Below are 20,050 nucleotides of genomic sequence, written 5' to 3'. Positions count from 1 at the left end.
CCGCTCCGTCTCCTGGCCAGGGGACGCGTAATGCCGGTGGAACTTCTTGTTCCTGCCGCGGGCTCATACCTGTTTGGTCCCAGTAGCCAGACCATCGGAATATTTACGGAGTAGAGTAGCAGAGGAAGGCGTGTTCTTGACGTGAAGAAGGAGGCAGAGAAAAGATCACTTTAAAAGGCGTTTAAGCGAAAGAGCCTCTGAAATAAGTATTTAGAAATAGTGTTAAATTGCCTGCTGCGGGCAGTCTGCTGAAGCTTATTTTATCTTGCACAAGCAACACCCATCAGGTATCCAGAGATTCTGTTTGTCTCACACAATACTTCAATGAGGATTGCTTTTTTTCTATGCTGTGTATGGAATTGTCTGTAACATACAGTATCAAACAGGTGTTAGTGTTAAATCTGATCCCCCGGTGCTGCACAAAGAGGCCAGTATATAGTTAGCAGGGAATGGACAACAAGAGCAGATCCTTTGTTGGTAAACTGAGTGTGCTTGACCAGTTTAATAGCAGGTGAGTCTGGAAATGCTTGTTACTTTTACAGTGGCAGGCAACGTTGGGTTTATTTTGGTTTTCAAGGTCTTTGTATTGTTTCTGGTTTTCACTATATTCTTCCTTGGTAGGTAGTGGCAACTAGAAAGTGAAATTGTTCTAACTCCAGAGAACTGCACAAAGCAAAAATGAAAGTAAACTGAGGAATGGGGAATGTGATTGTCTTCCTGATGCTTTGTTCGCAAGTCTCACAGGAATGGAGTTGTGGCTGCTCTCACTGCTGTTCTGGGGTTAGGGTTCTCTCTGATAGCATGCATTAGGTATTTCTATTGCAGTTTTTGATTCTCTGAGTAGTGGAAAATGTTGGTTTAGGCTTGTGAAGTCTGAAACTGCAAAGTCCTTAGTATCACTGTTGTTTCTTCAGGTACTGCACACCCCGCTACACAGACTTCGAAGACCTTGAGCGAAAATACTGGAAGAACCTTACGTTCAACGCCCCGATCTACGGTGCCGATGTTAATGGCACACTTTATGACAAGGTCAGGAAACTGTTACAGTTTTCAGGCACAGTTATCCCTGTATATTGCATTCCATAAATACTAATGTAGTATTTGACTCTTAAATTTCAGAAAGAGTTGATGATAGTTTTAAGCAGACTTCCAGCTTCTGGAGTAGGCAGGATCACAGTAAACAGTACGTTTGTAACATGCTCTCCGTTTAACCCAGCTAGTTAAAGAAGGCTGATAGAGGTAACGTCCTGAGGGGCTTCTGTTAGTGCTTTGGTGTAGTACAGTTTAGTTCAAGAAAGCAAAACCCACTGTTGAATAAGTATTGCTTTTGCACTGCTACGTCTTGAAAGGCATGTGAGGGTTGGAAGTGGTGACCAGTGAACACACTCATTGCTTTGATATCAACTAGTGCATATATTTTTGTGGGGACAGCTCTGGAGCCAGTATGGGTTAAGATGGTAAACATTAGGAATTCTACTTGCTAGTCTCCTAAATTATGATGATTTAGTCTTTTAAAAGTTGTTTGGAATGAAAAATGGTTTTGTTCAAGAGCATTCAGACATCAGCTCAAGCTTGTGCTATTGTTCTATTGTTCTCTGCTCTGTAAAATCTGTAGCTTCGTGATAATTTCTCCTTCCTAATCCTTAGTTGGCTGACTGTTTTTTGTTTTTTTTTTTCTCCCTGTCTGAAACTTTTGTTTTAGGTGAACTAGCTAAGTGTCTGATAGCTTTTGCAACTGCCATCTGAGTTGTGTCGCTCTGTTTCTCGTAATGCTTGTTTAACGTGAGGCTTGTGTTCTGCAGCATGTAGATGCCTGGAATATTGGCCGATTGAACACGATCCTGGATATTGTAGAGAATGAAAGCGGCATAACCATTGAAGGAGTGAACACTCCGTACCTGTATTTTGGCATGTGGAAAACTTCCTTTGCTTGGCATACCGAGGACATGGATCTCTACAGTATTAATTACTTGCATTTTGGGGAACCCAAATCATGGTAAGATTTTTCTAGGGAACCTTGCGACTATTTATCATGGATCTAAAAGTGGATCTTGCCAAGTGATGTGTCCAGTTTCTGAGCTTCGTGATTGCTTTTAGGGGAGGCTTAGAAATTTTTCTGCATTTTAAGAGTGAATCATTCCCTTCTGTTCACAAATAAATTTCTCAGGCAACTTCAACACTTGTTTCCATGACACTTTTGTAAGACACTAGTATCTCTGGATGCCTTTTAATACAACTTTGAAGTAGAAAAATAATAGCTAGCACCATGTGACCAGTGAACAAACCCCATGCATTGGCAATAGCATGGGAACACAAAACAGATTAGTTCAGTCAGATAAACCTTTTGGCCACTGCTTCTTTTACAGTCGCATGTGGAAGAAGTGAACTTTGCTTATTCCTTAATCTGATTTAACAAGGAAAATTCTCACACTGAGATTTTTTTTTTTTTTTATGTAAGTAATTCATGCCTTGATATGCCCATTTATGATTACTAGTCAAACATGGAGATTTTGTCATGTCACTTGAACTTAACAGAGTTCTTGTTACGACTGCAGGTACTCCATCCCTCCGGAGCATGGGAAGCGACTGGAGAGACTTGCAAAAGGTAATCCAGTGATTCGTGTCCTGCCCTGTGTGGAAGGTGGGGTGGACACCCATAACAGGTTTCAGCTCTTTTAGAGCATGGCATGTCTGTAACTTTCGTATAAGAGCACAGGCTGGCACAAGTGAATGAATCATTTGCATTTAGACTATAGGTGATATTATTTCTGAGTGTCTCTCTATAGTATTCATTCAAGAGAAATGTAAAATGTACAAATAATGCAGTTGTGATCTCTGATCTTTAATGGGAAAAGGCATAACTATTTGTTATTAGAACTGGATGGTTGTAGCCAAGGGAAGATCCTTTTATGTGCCATCTTTCTTACGTGCTTTCAAACTGGTGTGTTAAAAGAGAACTCTCCAGGAGTTAGCTGTTTTGTTCCAAATGCAAGCTAGCCCACTTCACATAAGGTGGTCCATACTTGTAGGCCTAGAGACAGGTACTCTTTAGTTAGTAACTTTTCCTAAAAGTTACTGAAAAATTAATTTAGCTCACAGCAGAATGGTAACATCTCTACTTGCCTTTATTTTAAACAGGTTTCTTTCCAGGAAGTGCCCAAAGCTGTGAAGCATTTCTCCGTCACAAGATGACCCTCATCTCTCCATCAATTCTGAAGAAATACGGCATCCCGTTTGATAAGGTACAGAAAAGTGATCTCTGTTGCACCAGCTCAGTCAGAGGTTCATGCAGCCCTGGCTCCTCTCTAGCAGCAGCCAGTAGCAGGTGCTTAGAGAGGAGAACAGGAACAGGGAGGGTGTAAGGCAATCCTTTCCCATTGTAGCTCCATTTTTCTGGCGGTTTGGACCTGAAAGACAGGGATCTGTGAGACAGAAAAGTCTGTCAAGGACTATTAAAAACAAAAGCTTCTGTGGTGGTGTTTGTGGGGTTTTTTTGTTTTTTTGTTTTTTTTTTTTAACTTAAAACTATTCACGGTATCCCATGTTAGATTAACTTCACTGCTTAAGTCTGTATTTGGTGAGGAGAGGTTGTTCTTTTTGTTTCAGATATGGCCCCTGCTAATTCTTTTGTTGTAGTCTGCTTCCTGAATAGAAAATATGTCTTCTTCCCTATTTTTTTTTTTATTATTATTACATTAATAACTTTGTAGACTTCCTTACTTTATCAGGTGATAACCTGCCACTCCACACACAGAAGATTTAGTCTTTGAGTCCTTATTCAGAAGTACTGTCATATCTGTGTGGGCAGGTGAAGGATTTTGATGCCATGAACCTTTGTTTAGACGGAAGGGAAATGTTGAAGAGCAGCAGTGGAATGCTGACTAGGAGTTGTACTTGAATATGAACAGCAAAAGAAAACAGTAGTAAATTTCCAAGCTCTGAATGGATAGAGGTTTTACTTGCCCTTAGATACTGTTCAGCCAAACCTGTAGCTGATACAAGTAAGTAGCTTTATGATCTTCAGATAGCTTGTATTTCATGTTACAACCACTTCTGTGCTATTTTGACCAGTTGTGTTGTGTTTTGGTAAAAAAACATGTACAAGTGTTGCTTTCTGGTAAATAGATAGTTAGGTTAAGTAGGTGAACAGTGATGGTAACTATCAAGTCTGTCCATTGCAGCAGGTAACTAGCCACTATCTGCAGGTGAGGGTTTTAGAAACACCACGTGAGCGGGACAGGAGCACCTTCTATTCAGACCCACCAAGTAGACTCTTGAGTTGTGAATAACAGTGAGGTGTCTCAATTGTCTTCTAGGTGACACAGGAGGCTGGAGAGTTCATGATAACCTTTCCTTATAGCTATCATGCTGGCTTTAACCATGGCTTTAACTGTGCTGAATCTACCAACTTTGCTACTCTTCGGTGGATCGAGTATGGGAAGCAGTCTGTACTGGTAAATGGTCTATTGCCATCATATTGTGTACAAATAACCTAAGGCTCTGCTGCTCATTAAGTCCCTGATGCTTGTTCTAAGGAGGGGAATTCAGTGCTTTTTACATTTAAGATGTGATATTTGCTTTCTGATAAAGCAACAACATCCAGTCAGCCTTCTGTCTCATGTCCTTGTTTCAACGGTGGAGAGGGTATAATGTGGTTTTTAGCTTTGTGTAGATCAAGTGAGGCTTCAAGGAAAAGCAGGAGACTGCCTGTCTTTCCACAGGTGGAAGGGTGTGCTTGGTGCCCAGGACTTGCCAGTATTTTGTCTGATATTTTAACTGCTATTTATTGGCCATTTAGCCTGGAAGTATGACTTTGGCAACTTAAGTCACTTGTTAAAATAGGTATCTTGGCTGAACCTTTAGCTGGATGGTGTTACATCCGTGTAGAGGTGCTGTACTGCTGCCATTTGGGGTCAGGGCCACCCCCAGACTTGTAACATACTTTCTGTTAACCCCCACCCCCTGAAAGGGAATAAAAGAGAGACCTATTGATGAGAAAAGAAAAGGAAAACAGCTTTAATACTACCACTAACAAGGCAGTTAATTAGAAGAGCTTTAGCTGACAAGTTAAAATCATTGAACAGAACCACCCCTGTTCTACCCCAAACCAGGACACTTACAGACATGGTTTATGTTTTCAGAAGTTACACTGAAGTCAATGCTTTGAAGTGCTGCTTCATGTAACCATGCCCAGGTGAGGGGGAGCCTCTACTGCTCTGGGTAGGCCTGGAGTTTATATGGCTCTGACTTCCTCATCATAGCCTCTGGTTTAACTGGCTGGTTTTGTATGACCTCATTTTAAAGCAGTCAGCTTCTACCAGCAACTATGTAAACAGGCTGGTGAGCTTTCTTTCTTAGTTACTGTGATAAAATGTGTTTCTCTGTTTTGTTGGTTTTGCTGGTTTTTGTGCCTGTTTTTTAGTAACTTAATATATGCCGTTTTGATTTCCTGAGAGAAAGTCTTGAGAGTTCTGAGGCTCAATTACATGTAACTGGGATTTTTTTTCTTCAATTAAGCTCCTGAAAGCAAGGTAACACAGGAATGCAGAGTAGAATTTTTGAGAACGTGGTGAATTCCTTACTTGAATATTTTGTGTGGCTGCAGTGCTCTTGTCGGAAGGACATGGTGAAGATCTCCATGGACGTGTTTGTGAGGAAGTACCAGCCAGATCGCTACAAGCTTTGGAAAGCTGGGAAGGATGTGACTGTCATTGACCATGCTCTTCCAACCCCAGAGGCAGCAGAGTTCCTTAAAGGGGATCTCATGCAAAAAGTCAAGAATGTGAAACAGTGTGCTGAGGAAATGGAAACGGGAGAGATGTGTAAAGAGGAGGCGGACGGGGATGAGGTGAAAAGGTACGGCTTTGTGTAGCCCTCTGCTTCTCTGTTGTTATTAGAAATTGGACCCAGCTGCCACTAAATGTTTGCCATTCTGACAGAGAACAGCAGTCAGAGTTGGCAATAATTTGTTTTCTTGGGAACAGAGTTTGCTCTTCCCTCTTTTTTTTTTTTTTTTTTTTTTTTTTTTTTTTTTTTTTTTCTGTTTAAGTCCACGTGCACCAGCTTGGAAGCTAGTTCTTTATCTTTTGACAGACATCCGGATCCTGGATCGGAAGTGTGTGCGGTACACTGGGAAGCTAGAAGAAAAAGGCAGTGCTTTTATGGGGCAGTGCTTGCTAGCATAATTCTGGTACTATCAGTGCTGCAAGCTGCTTCATCAGTGTGCAAGTCCTGGCTGCTGAAGGTGGACAGCTGATCATCTACTATTTTGCAGTTAGATCTTTTTCAGCCAGTGTCAGCTACTATCCCTAAAGCTGTCTTTGGGGTGGGTGTGTTTTTGTCTTTGTTTTGGTTTGTTCTGAGTTTTGTTTGGATTTTTTTGTTTGTTTGTTTAAGGTAAAGAATGGCTAGAACATAGCTGCCTAATACATGATTAACATATGCTGAGAGGTCACCCCTAAGTGTCACTGACTCCACATCTATAAAAGCAAACACAACACTTTGGAATAATTTGGAAACTATTTGGCTTGCCAGATGATGTCTCATAAAACATTGGTGTAAACCAGGCTGTATTTTGTGCAGACAGGCAGATACTCAACACACTGACATCTTTGATGACCTGACGTGTGGCTTTGTCTTCTGCAGCATCCCCAAGCATCGCATAGGAACAAAAAGGCACAGGGTCTGCCTGGAAGTGCCTCAGGAGGTGAGCGAGAGTGAGGCTTTCCCCAAGGAGGAGCTGAGCTCCGTGCAGGGTGAAGCAGACATGGCAGAGCCTCGTGAGAGACTTAAAAGTGAACTTGTGCAGCAAGGTGAACAAAGGCTCAAGCTTCCAGGTAACTGTGTGTCCAGCTTTATCCTAGTACGAGGGGACAGGGTAGTATTCTTCAGGGAGAGAAGCCGCGAGAGATGAATCTGGGACATTCCTTCATGTGATGCTTGTCAGTAGGACTTTGTCATGCCCAGAAACACAGACACTAGTTTGTCAGAGCCATGGCAAGCACTTGTGACAGTAAATTTCTAAAGGCTTGAGATATTTTGTTTTTCTTTTGATTTTTCAAGACTAAAGAGTGCCCCTAGAACAATTTCAGTTTGGGTAAAACAATTTGGGTTTTTATTTTAATTCTGTTAAGTCTCTGATGAGCCCTCATAACCTGTTACCCACAGCATCGTCTGGCCAGGAGTTGGGCTGTTTAGCTACAGTGTACAAAGGATTATCTCTGTTTATTTTGAACTTACTGTCTGCTGGTTTATTTTGATATACCCTAGTTCTTGTGCTGGAAGAGGCAATGAGCAGATGCTTTTATTTTCCCTCTTTCTCTAAGCCACCCATAATTTTATAGGCGTTGGAATTAATGATCTACTTGTTATGTGACTTAATGTCACTTTTTTTGTGTGTAGGAGTTTGCTTCCTGTGTGGCTTTGTGCAAATGGTTGCGCAAGTGCTCTCTCTGCTGCCCGGACTGCAGAAAAAGTCAGTGTATTATTTCTTCTAGATCGTGTGGACTCAGCCAAGCTTGAAGAACTGAAAACTGTGAAGCTTGAGGAAGAAGAGGAAGAACAAGAAGCAGCTGTATTGGACCTCTCTATTTCACATGCTTCAAATTCCACTTCAGTGTTGCCAACTTCAAAGCAGAGTGCAGTGTCCAGTGTTCAGTCCAGCTCACCTGTGTATTCTGGTTCTTCGGACTCCGAATCGACTGATCTGTTGGCAAAACCAACTCTTCCCAGGCCAGCTGGGGTATTTACAGTCCATAGCTATGCTAAAGGGGATGCCAGTGGATCTGACAACGAGCAGACTTTGGGAAAGAAAGCCGGTGCCACCCCCAGTGTGAATGAGCAAGAGCTGGCAGAGGTATGAAGGGCAAGATACTGAGAGCTGAAGGGCTGTATTACGTGGTCAGGGATTTGCTGTGACAAATCTTGGTGGCTGTGCAGATGACATTTTTGTTCATTGGTGTTTGCATAGCAGGTTGCTTAGTTGTTGATGTTGATATTTTAACACCCGTGGGTTTTGCTAAACAAGCAAGAATTAAGTTGAAAGTCTTACTGTGCTCTGACCTCTTCTAGAAAACAAGAAAATCCCTTATTTTGAGAACATCTCTAAATTCAGGTGCTTGAAGGGAAGGGGTAGCTTGGTGTTTTTGACATGGTAGCATTTACAGACTGATTCAGGTCCTTTTATAGTTCTAGACACCCATTTGTACTGAAAATCAATGCAGTTCAATCCAGCCTTTATTATAAATGCATTAATGTTTCAGGCGGTTTTATTAGTATAAAATCGCATATACGTGTACATCTGTGAGTCCCTTTTAAAAAAGGAAATGATCAAAAATTTATCAGTTGGGATAATGTAAATCTGAGTGTCTAAGAAATGCCTATGAATGTTTATTAGACAACTCAAGAGAAGACTGTAATAGCTAAAATCTTCCCTGGCGGTGGTGTTCTTGGTGCGTGTAGATTGTTTTCCCCAGTCCAGTGTGTATATAAAAAAAAATTTCCATCAGATGGTGACTAGTAATGCTAATTTCCATTGGAATAAAACCATTTCTGTTTTGTGGAAGTCTTTATCCAGCTCTGTGTAGGAGATCAGAGGTAATGATTTTAAAGAGGGGATTCTTACCTATTGAGAGACTTCCTGGGCTGTTAAAATCATGGCCTTTATTGCCCTGCTTGTCTGATTAGTAGTAATTTTGTCAATGTCACTTGTTTTTTATGTAGGCAAAGGGAAGAGGAAATAACTGTTGTTGTAGTGTCCTTCCAGTCTGTCTAGAAAGACGTCAGCACAAGTAATAAACATAGAGAGTGAAAGTTACCTTCATTTAAAATAAGTCTTTTAATTTGAAATTCCAAGGAACTGTTGTTTCTTATTTCATTATTTTTAAATTTGGTATTTTTAAGTTGGCACACAGACCAAGTATTTCTCCAGAATGTGTGAGACTTCTTACTGTGACTCTTCTAAGTTGAACCATTCTACTTGTCTGTCTTTCTTTTTGTTTTTACACAATTCTTACATAAACAGACTTGCATGAAAAGCTGTGCTGGGATCTGTGAAAAGTCTCTGTTCTAATGGCTCCACAGAGCTAGTACAGCTTATTTGCTTTTCCCTAGCCAAAGCACTGCAAGCAGTTCTTTCAAAAACTTAGTTTGTTTGAAATAAAATTGGGGAAGCATATGTGCATTTTGTAGAGGTTTAAGTTCAAAACAAATTTCTTTTAAAAACAATATCGAGTAGGAGTTGTGCTAATTGACTGCTGAATTGCTTCTTGTCCAGGTAGCAAAGGAGTACATAAGATCAATGAAGGAGAGTAAGAAGTCCAAAGGTCGCCGGCAGCCCTTGAGCAAGCTCCCACGCCATCACCCACTCCTGGTTAAAGACTGCTTTAGTGATGATGGTGAGTAAGCCTTGGGCCCTGGGAGAAACTGCAGAGAGGGCCTCAGCTTCTGGGGACAGGATGAAGATAAACAGCAAGTGACACCTCTGCATTCTAGACAAGATGATTACCTTTTTTTTTTTTTTTTTTGTACATGCCTCATTAAACTTTTCTCTCTAATGGTGTTTTCTTTCCTTCCTGTGCCATTCTTTGGAGTCACAACTCCAAAAGGAAAATTAAGCCAGTACCAGAGACTGTTGCATAATTGTCTGCCTTAGAGCATAACAGTAATTGCTGGAAATATTAATGATTCGTTTCAAACAAACAAACAAAAAAATCCAACAGCAGATTCTTTGGCTGACAACCTTAGGCTTGGTGTAATTTGGACCTGGTGCTGCTCTCACCCAATAAACCTATATTGTCTGTGTGGTTGCTTGATTGGCAGAAGCCCCTTAAAAAGGAGACCGAGTTACTGGCTCTCATCACCCTTCTGTCAGTTTGATTTTTGGCATTCTGTATTCCATCTCCGTTCATAACTTCCTGCCTTACTTACTTTCCTTTGCAAGAAGGGTATCTATAAAAGGACACAATCACTGAGTTAATGATCTCTTATCACAGAGGCATCGGAGCAGCTAACTCCTGAAGAAGAGGCTGAAGAGACAGAAGCATGGGCCAAGCCACTTAGCCAGCTTTGGCAGAATCGGCCACCAAATTTTGAGGCTGAGAGAGAATACAATCGGACCATGGCTCAGCAGCCTCCTTACTGTGCTGTTTGTATGCTCTTCCAGACATACCAGGTATGTAGACCAAGTCTGTTTCTTTAAAAATGCATTAAGACCACTTAGCACATGGTCTTTGGGGAGCTGGCGAGGAAGAACACCTTTTACTTCAAAGGATTTAGGATTGTCTGTGGATGGCATAGGTAGAAGCTGTCTTTTCTTGGATTCTATCCATACTGACAGTAGCTATGGCATGTGAAAATGTGCTTTAACAAAATGTGGCTGTAGCAACTCATAGCTTGGGGTGGGTTGCAGAACCCCTTTGTCATATTGACTAAATTCTTAGGCAGGAGTCTCACACTGAATTTTTTGCTGTGCCTATGCTATGTAATTTTAACGTAACTTGAATAGTTTGTATGTTCAGCCTGCAGCTTGAAGATAGTTTGTCCCTTCCGATACACTAAGTGTGTTTGATTAATTTGAGATTGCTTTATGATTGTGGTCTAATGGCCCTAGAAACTTGTTCGCCACAGTTTTGGAAATAAAGACTTCAAATTTTTGTTGAGGATATGGTTCCTATTTTTAATTAAAACCATAGACCATAGTTTCTGTCCAATCTTGCTATTCCTATCTGAAAGTTGGTTCTTGTTAGGACTGGAAATTCTACACAGAAGTTGCATATTACATGTAGTTTTTGCTAGTGCTGACAGTGTATAAAGTTAACAATTGGTGAGCAGTTTAAGTTCTGTTAGCTTCCTTTTTGCATTAAAAATGCTATTAAGCAGAAAACTAGCTGCAGGTTTTCAAATATCTGTCTACACCAGGCAGTGAAACAGAAACTCTTGCAAGATTTGAGCTGTGGTTAGGGTGTTTGTTCCAACTTAAGAAACTCTGCAATAGGTCTGGGAACTCACTTCAGTTGCCCATTCAAGTAAAAATTAAATCACATTTTCTTCAACTTTGTTATAGATTTTCCTCTGTCATTTAGCTTTTTGCTTGATGTGCAATGTTCAGTGTAAATCATCAGAAGTTTGACAGAATCTAAACAAACAAGACTTGTTGAAAACATGCCAGTTTCCTTCTGGCTGTGATCCTTACCTGCACTTTTTTTCCCTACCTTTTTATGCACTGTAGGAGGCACAGTGCAGCTTCACCCTGCTATTGCAATTTCTGCTAATAATATTTTTAATAAATGACACAGTCTGCTGGCCTGTGAGGTATAAAAATGTTTTGAAACATTTCTTCAAAGAGAAAAATTCATTTCTACTTAACTATTAAAAAAAGTGACTTGAATAAAAGCATATCTCTGTAAACTTTACTTGTAATTGCTGTTTGGCTTGACATTGGTTTAGGTGAAAAAATTACAAAAGATGAGCCTGAAAGTCTCCTGAGCTTTAACTGGGAAACTGCATTTTCCCGAGAACAAATTAGTTTCAAAACCAATTAGACTTGTTCAGAACTACACTAGGAAACAGTAATGAGGATTGCAGTAGATACCTATTTGTGTAATCATAATCCTTCCACACTGAGGTAAGATAAATGCACAGTGTTGGCTTAGCAGTGTTATGACCTCTATGTTGGGGGTGGTGAGGTGCAGCAGAGGTGGTGCCCACGGAGCATGAGGTGGGGTTGGTGATCCCATCTCTTCTGTTAGGTGCAGTTGAGTGTCTACCTTGTTGCTCAGAGAGATGCATTTCAGACCTTGGTTTAGCCACTTGGGTAGAAGAGAATTTAATTCTGAAACTGCAGTAGCTGAGGATTTTATAAACTAACTATATATTCACCTAACCTCCTAACTCTTGAATCTTTTGGCACCTCTTTCTTTAAACTTTATTTAGAAAACAATGGCTGAATAAAGATGATGTGAGATGGTTTTACTTGTAAAATTTAAAAATCCCTGTCCCTCCATTATAGGCAGAGTGTGGAGGCAACAGTCAGAACTCTGGAGTAACTCCAGCTTCTGTGGATGGGAAGATCCGAACCAAACCCTTGATTCCCGAAATGTGCTTTACTGCAACTGGCTGCAGTACTGACCTCAATCTTTCAACCCCCTACTTAGAGGAAGATGGAACCAGTGTACTCGTCACCTGCAAGAGCTGCCAAGTCTGTGTTCATGCAAGTGAGTGCATCTAGACTTAACCCTGAACTCTGGTATTCTCTCTACCTCATAGCAGGCCTCTACCAGTCTGTGAAATGTACAAATAGACCAAGATCAGCCCTTACCTGAGTGATACATACTTGACTGCTGGCTCTTGAACTATGGGGTTAGCTGCATGGCTAACTTCAAATACCCAGCATCATCCTGAGACTAGTTGATTTTAATGCCTGCTTTACTTCAGGGACCTAGGATAATGGGTTTCTCAAGTGAGATGTGTCTGTTCTAGGTTGTTACGGTGTATCCCCTGACAAGGCCACCGAAGACTGGATGTGCTCTAGGTGTACAGAAAATGCCTTAGAAGAGGTAAAGTTTCTCATACCTTCACCGATGGAGCCTGGAACTTTGGCGAACTTGCCTGTAGAGTTCATCGGGTTCTTTGTTGGCTATTTCATTCACTCCTGTGAAAAGAGGACAATTCAGAGAAAGTTTAAGAACCAGTCTCCTTGTATTTTGGTGCTTTTTAAGCCATAGTGGTAGAATCCTTTTAACTAGTGCAAAGCTGCTGAGCTCACTTAAGTTGCAGGGAGAATGTTCTGCATGTATGTGGGAATAGCTCTGTTGTCCATCTTAATTTATGGTAACTACTGTTTCTGAAACAAAGTAACTTCTGTTACTAGTACCTAGGCAGGTGTGCACATGTGAAGAAGTCAAAGAGAATGGGATTTCCTCAAAAAGCTATATAGGCTCTATATCAGCAGGAGTCAACCTTTTGAATTGAATTTACACATCCTTAAAGGATAGAGGGTATTGCAGTTGTAAAAGGAACCTGAAACAAGTTGAACAAGTCTTCAGTGGTAGGTGTGCTTGCCTCCGACAGACTTAAGTCTCTATTTCTTGCCTTAAGGCAGAAGCTTTTGAGAGCTAAAAGGATTGTCTGTACAAGATAGTTAGCTCTCTTCTGACAGTGAAACCGCTTTCTTCCTCTGAATGTGCACTTTGATGAGGAAGTTCTGAAGCAAGCTACTGCTCTGGACTTCACTCTTTCAGCTCATGCTTTCTTCCCTGTGCCAGGACTGCTGTTTGTGTTCATTACGAGGAGGAGCACTGCAGAGAGCCAATGATGACAAGTGAGTCTTCCAGATTTTTTGATCTTAAGGGGGAAGCTCTATTCCTGAGTAGCTGAGGGTAAGCCAGTAAAGCCCATGTCTGCATTTGGTGTGACAGTGACCAACACCACCTTTCACACTTGGTGTTACTGGGGGTGCTGCGCTAAAGCGTGTTCATTTTGTTCACATGCAGCAGTCATCATCTTGTCAAGTAATGACTCATTCTGGTGGCAGCAGCTGTTAATTGCTTTTCATTTTATAGTGCAGAGGTATAATGTTCCACATAAAAATAAGGTTCCTGATGAGGTAAGATCTCTCAGTACCTCCTCTCAGAGGATTTTGATTTCTCCACGTAGTGTGTGGTAGAGATAGAGACAAAGGACAACCATAGCTTTAAGTAGCTCAACGTACTGAAATTCAGGGTACTTCTGCAGCAAGTATATTGCATACAGATGCTGGGCCTATGTCCTTTGTTGTGGTGGATTGTCTGAAGTTGCTTGATGCAAAATAGCAGTGGGACAGACTTGTAGCACCGTGACTGAAACTTGGCCTCCAAAAATTCTGTGGACATTGTATGGAGCTTTAACCTTTTGGTCACAGTCTTAGAAGCAATTGAGGAGTGACTAAACAGTTGCAGTGGCTCAGGTTTATGAAGGAATAAATGTGTCAGCCGAGATTTTATATTGCAGGTATGCTACCAACACAAGCAGCACTAAATCGCTCTCCCATTAAGCCTGTTAGTAGTAGATTGGAAGTATGAAGAAGTGTTGGTTTTGCCCCATATGTGCCCTGTCAGTAGCAGTAGGAAGACTACACTGCCAATTCTCAGAAGCTATTTATTGTCGTTTATATGGCAAACTTCAACAGAACTGTATTTGCTTAAAAAGCAAAGCATTCTCTGTCAGCCTGATGCATATCAATTTTTTTGTCCCTTTCTACCCTGACAGGTGGGTCCATGTGATGTGTGCTGTAGCTGTACTGGAGGCAAAATTTGTGAACATAGCAGAGCGGAGTCCTGTAGATGTTGGCAAAATCCCCTTGCAACGTTTCAGACTGGTAAGGATCACCTGCGCTTCACTGGTGGGGTTTCAGAGCATCTCTCCACTCTGTTCAGAATCTGGGGGACTTCGGTTATTCCTTCAAGCCTGAGTCATCCTCTCTTCAGACTGAACTATTTAATGTACTCTGTTCTTTGCATGGGAGATGGCAAGTGTCACTGTTCCCTTTTTTTGAACCTTTCCTTGTTCTAGTATATGTTTATTCAGATGAGAATCCAGCAAAGGGACCACAGTTTTCAGTATGTGGCAACTGACATTTACACAGTGATGTGAGGGTGATGTTTGTTTTGTTATCTTTCTAACCCCTAGTATTTAAGTTACTTTACCTGCTGTTGAGCACTGAGGTGCTTCGGGAGCTCTAAGGCATTTGTATAATGGGTGAATGTCTTTAGCAGGGAGACAACTGTACTTAACCCTTAACAGCTCAGTGTTGAGGAGAAAATGATTTAAACTGTTTTGCGTATGCTAATCATCACAGATAACATTGTTTTCCTGCATCAGCCCATCAGGCCTGACCCAAGTGTTGGGTCTTAACTGTTGCTTTTGTGATCTTTGCCAATTATCCTAATCTTGTTGCTTGCCTTTGGGTAACTTAATAGCCAAGTGCTGAAAGGCCCTATTGACTTTGGAGCATTGTAGGCTGGTTAAGCCAAGACCTCCCGTTGCTAGCATGCTTTGTATTCCTTGAGCTGGTAGATACTTAATGTAGTTTTTCCTCTTATGGTGTTACTTTAAGTTTATGGATTATTGCCTTGTCATAAACTAGAACTGGTAGCATTCTGCTGCTTTTAAATATGAAAGTAGCAGTGGTCTTGCAGAGAGTATATGGTGCAGTATCAGATTCTTAGCTCTTTGTGGAGCGGTAATAGCTAGTGCCAACCAATAATCTCTAGTTCCCTCTCCACAGAAATGCATCTTTTGCAAGAAACGAAGAAAGAGAATTGCAGGTTGCTGTGTACAGTGCTCACATGGTCGGTGTCCCACATCCTTTCATGTCAGCTGTGCCCAAGCAGCAGGGGTCATGATGCAGCCTGATGACTGGCCATTTGTTGTCTTCATTACCTGCTTCAGGCATAAGACTCCGTCTCAGGCAGAGGTGAGTAGGTGTTGATTCCCAGGATTTGAACTGCAGTGTCTTGGATGGACTCATAAGTTTCAGACTGTGTGATTCTTTTAAACCTTCATTGAAGGCTTGGCTCAGTCACAATGTTCAGTATAATCTCATGGTGTTGGTCTTGGATCCTGATCTCAACCTTGCTGCTGCTGCTCTCAGTGGTGTTAGTCAAGCCCTTTATTGTGTTTTGGTTTGTTGCCCAAGAGGACTGAGAGCATTGCATCCTTCCTGTGGCTGTTGTAATGAGGAATAATAGTGGCGTTTATGCTGTGATATTTAATATGCAGGAGTTAGTGCTGGGACTCCAGCAGGCTGCATGAGTGGCCATAGAATTTCATGTTTAAGTGATTGTGTCATTTATAAAGTTCCCATGTAGCCTTTCTGGCATCAAATCCACAACAATCTATTAGAGAATATTTACTGTAAAGGCCTTCCATTGCTCTGAAGAATGAGAGCTTAATCTACTAAGTAAATTAAGGACGGCAGCATCTAACAGTTCAGGCGTTAAGCATCTGAACTTTCAGAGCAGTACGTTTCTAAAAATACTGCTGATGGTGTCTTGAGTAGTTACCCAGCTAAACTAAAATATTTTGCTCCCCTACCTGCAAGCACTGGAGCCATGTTCCTCACACATTCTTTATAGAGTCATTGCATAAAAAGTGATTTTTCTCTTCTCAGCGAGCTAAGGCTGCACTCCAGGATCTGTCACCTGGACAGATAGTCATCAGCAAGCACAAGAACGGTCGCTTCTATCAATGTGAAGTGGTCAGCCTTGCAAAGGAGACCTTCTACGAGGTCAACTTCGACGATGGCTCCTTCAGTGATAACCTGTATCCAGAGGACATTGTGGTATGTCATGCAGTAGGAGTCTGGCCCCAGTAGAGGACACATGATGCGAGTCAGTTCTCTCTGCTGTAGGGCAGACACACCAGGGGACTGGGTAGTTGTTCCATCCCTAGGATGTGTGTTGGATGAGGAGTGCTGCCACATGGCCTTAGGGGTGTTATATGAAACTGAGGGCACATGGGAACAGGTGTAACAGGAGTGCAACTACTCTTAGTCTGCTTGGCAGCTGTCTGGAGGAAAACTTGCACACCACTCCTGCATAAAGTAGTTTGAAGTTGGGCCCACTGTTATGATTTAAATACAGATGACATGGATGTGTCTCAGTCTAGTTCTCCATCCCTAAAACAGAGTAATTGTTGGGGTGGTGTGCTGTGTGACAGAGGTGGACTCCTGGTGGTTTGCTGCATCTTCACATAAGGCAGGTGCTTACACTGCTCCTTGTCTCTCACGCTTTCCTCCCTTACACCACAGAGTCGAGACTGTCTTCAATTAGGTCCCCCTGCTGAAGGGGAAGTTGTGCAGGTGAGATGGACAGATGGACAAGTTTACGGAGCCAAGTTTGTTGCATCACATGCCATCCAGATGTACCAGGTACAGAATTGTTCTTTGAAAATTCAGCATTCATAACAAGATGATGATGTTCACAGGGCTGTTCATAAAGCCTGCAGAGCTATAGGGCAGTGATGCTTAAAGGCTTCAGGGGAGGCTACTCCATGTTGTCACCTGTGCTAGATGCTGGTAACCACTGCTGGAATTAAGAGCTAAGTGGTTGCTTGCAGCTCTGTTTTTAGCTGGCCACCTATTAGAAAGTGCCAGGTTCTGAGAAATTGCTGGTCTGCAGTTATTCAGCAGGCTCTGTTCATGTAGGTTTAATGAGATTGATCTTGATTTTCTGTTCAGTGAGAGTGCATCATGCCTTGCACACTGCCACAGGGGTGAATGTTCAGACTGTATGAAAGTGACCAGCCAGACTGTCTTGTTAGGTGTTTCAAGAATATCCCAAAACTTGCTGGGCTACTTGTACTGTCATAAGATTGCTGAGGTTTTTGTTGAAGTCTGTTGCGGTGTGCATACCTGTGTATGTATCTTGTAAAATTCAAGTGATAGAAGATTATTTCGTGAGAGGCTTTTGTGGGAAGGAGAAGGCAAGTTCTGGGTAGGTGTGGGAGGGTTCCAACTTTCAAGACTTCTGGCAGAACAACTTTTCTTTTTCTTCAAGGTGGAATTTGAAGATGGGTCACAGCTGATGGTGAAAAGGGATGATGTGTATACTCTCGAAGAGGAGCTTCCTAAGAGAGTGAAGTCAAGACTGGTAGGTTAACAGGGTGCTAACTTTAGTAAAGAAGCTCATTTAACTTGATTTGTTCTTGAACAGCAAGCCTAGTGCGTGGCAGCAAAAGATTACAGTCCAGCGCTCTCCTCAGTCATTAGGAAGCTTGGTAGTTGATCATGCTACGAAAGTGAAGCTTTTATCTTACTTTGGAGAGATTTTAATTCTCCTTCTGCAGAGACAAGCTTATAGCACAGGGTCACTGTTTGGGGCAGTGTTTAATACCCTTCCATGCCTGTATTCCTAAGTTTAATTTTGTGTTCTCATTGCGAAGAATGGTCAAGTTCCTTCACTTACCCTTTGTTCTGAAAAGTGATTGGTAGGGAGGCATCAAGAAAGCTGGCCTTTTTCTTTTTTAAACTATAAAAATTCATGTGAGAGAGAACATCTGGAGTTCTCTGCTCCAGACACCTCGTTGGAGAACGGGTAACTTCAAAGTCAGACAGGGTTGCTCAGGGTTCTCTCCTCTCATATTTATTATCCCCAAAGATGGAGATCCTACAGCCCCTTCAGATCCCTGTTCTGTTGCTTTATGCTTCCCACTATAAAAATGTAACTATGGACAGCGTGCTAGGGTGTCTTGCTTTACAGCATGATCGTGCACACCCTAATGCAGAACCTGTTGGCAGGTACAGGGGATGTTAGAGGTTTAAGGAAGAATGTATCATAGCTGAACCCTGTAAGCAGGTGTTCAAACATGCCTGCTCCATAAGGCACAAAGTGCACTATCCTTTAAGAAAGTAATTGTGAATTTAAATTAACTACTCAGTTAAATTTGAAACTTGTGATTCTTTACCTCTCTGATTACTGTTTAATTAAACTTAGCCCCAGACTTTTAAGTCCAGTTTCTTAGGTATTTTTGTTGTGCACTGACTCGGTTCTTTCTTACTTGCAGTTGGAGGATATGGAGGCAGGGATTTGATCCAGGCTCTAGTGACCAATTCTGATTGGTTTGGGTTTTTTTCTCCTCTTAGTCAATAGCTTCAGACATGCGCTTCACAGAGATCTTCGCAGAGAAGGAGGTCAGACAAGAGAGGAAGAGGCAAAGAGTGATCAATTCACGCTACCGTGAAGACTACATCGAGCCTGCGTTGTACCGGGCCATCATGGAGTAAGCACTGCCTGTGGCAGAGGAAGAAGATGCCCACCTTCCCCAAGGATTGAAACGCTCCAGTGCAACAGGCCATATTTGGATGCTTAAAATCCAGGGTTTTTTGTTTTGTTTTTTTTAAGGAAGCTAAAAAGCTGATGCTCTGCAGTAGCTGAAAAGCAGCTGTTGGATAGTGAAACAGATCCCATTTGCTGAAGCTGATGCCTGCAGACTCCTGGTCTGAAGTTGGGTCCTTACTGAATAAGCCAGCTTGGGGGTGTTGCTTTCATCTCATCGAGCAGTCTTGCTTTTTTATTAGAGACAATTTTGACAGGTGGCAAACTCTTTTGGGAGTTGTGGCCAGGAATCTTGGCAGCTGCAGAATAGTATGGACCATTGTTTTAATTGAACAATGATGTTCCTGATTTGGGGAGTCACCCTGGTGACCACGCCTGGGCTTGAATAGAAAGTATTACTGGTGCTTGAAATTGAACCTCTTTTTATATTTATATCCATCTTTTTGTCGCAAGCAGCTTCAGTTTCTTGTTTTTCAACACCTCCTTTCTGAAGGTTATGCTATAGGCTGTTCAGATCCAAGCGGACAGGAGGTGCCTGTGTGAACAGGAGAAATGTGAAATTGAATCCTATAAGACAAATTATTTAACCCTCCATTTAATAGTTGTGTTCTGATACTTGTTTTGACTTAAGTCTAACTGTAATAGTACGTGCCTCAGAATCGAGGGAACCTGTCTGGAGCTCTGCACAGTGCACCCTTCTAACAAGAACAGGCATTCAGCTCCCAAAGAGTTTCTTCTGAGTTTCTCCCCACCCCCTCTAAGGCAATAATGACTGAAGGGTCAGAGTCTGATCTCTCCCTTCTTGAAATCCGAGTATCACAGTATTGGGGATGACAGGGCAGCAGCACCTGAAGCAGCGCAGTACCTCTTCTGTGGCACACCGTCTGTTGTGTGGCCACAGGCCTTTGCTTACAACAGCTGATACTGGGTCTGAGACAGATGAAGCATGCACTGAACTGTCCGTGTTACTGGAAGGCTGTGCAGCACCCTTCTGAAGCAGGGGTGTTGCTGCCTGGCAAAGGTTACCACAGCAGTTTTTGTGGAGTATTAGTAGGGCACATCTCAATTGCTGGAGAGAACTTGCTACCCCAGCAATAGGATGCCGAGTTAAGCTGGGTAGTAGTGTACCAGGAAGATGCACCAACTTGCTCCTAAGTAATTTCAGCATTAACACACCACAGTAGGAGCTGTGTAAATACACGTTCCTTTCCTATTCTGTAGGAAAGGGATTTCAGACT

At 42.0% G+C, this 20,050-nt stretch overlaps 1 protein-coding gene across 1 annotated transcript; it reads left to right on the top strand.

Annotated features, from left to right (window-relative positions):
• The first annotated feature begins 30 nt into the window (after positions 1-30).
• On the top strand, positions 31-19,439 carry KDM4A (lysine (K)-specific demethylase 4A). Its single transcript, XM_008942522.1, has 20 exons — positions 31-110; positions 915-1,029; positions 1,803-1,996; positions 2,556-2,605; positions 3,139-3,242; positions 4,317-4,454; positions 5,606-5,856; positions 6,646-6,836; positions 7,497-7,855; positions 9,275-9,395; positions 9,993-10,171; positions 12,008-12,212; positions 12,478-12,554; positions 13,263-13,318; positions 14,245-14,353; positions 15,263-15,451; positions 16,148-16,318; positions 16,787-16,906; positions 17,535-17,627; positions 18,620-19,439. The coding sequence occupies exons 1-20, from the start codon at positions 31-33 to the stop codon at positions 18,758-18,760; spliced, it is 2,943 nt and encodes a 980-aa protein (XP_008940770.1). The 3' UTR covers positions 18,761-19,439.
• The last annotated feature ends 611 nt before the right edge of the window (positions 19,440-20,050 follow it).

This window comes from Merops nubicus, unplaced genomic scaffold, assembly GCF_000691845.1.
Source record: "Merops nubicus isolate BGI_N331 unplaced genomic scaffold, ASM69184v1 scaffold39926, whole genome shotgun sequence".
Classification (NCBI taxonomy): Eukaryota; Metazoa; Chordata; class Aves; order Coraciiformes; family Meropidae; genus Merops; species Merops nubicus.
The sequence above is the reverse complement of the archived record's forward strand: the minus strand, read 5'-3'. Positions and strand labels throughout refer to the sequence as shown.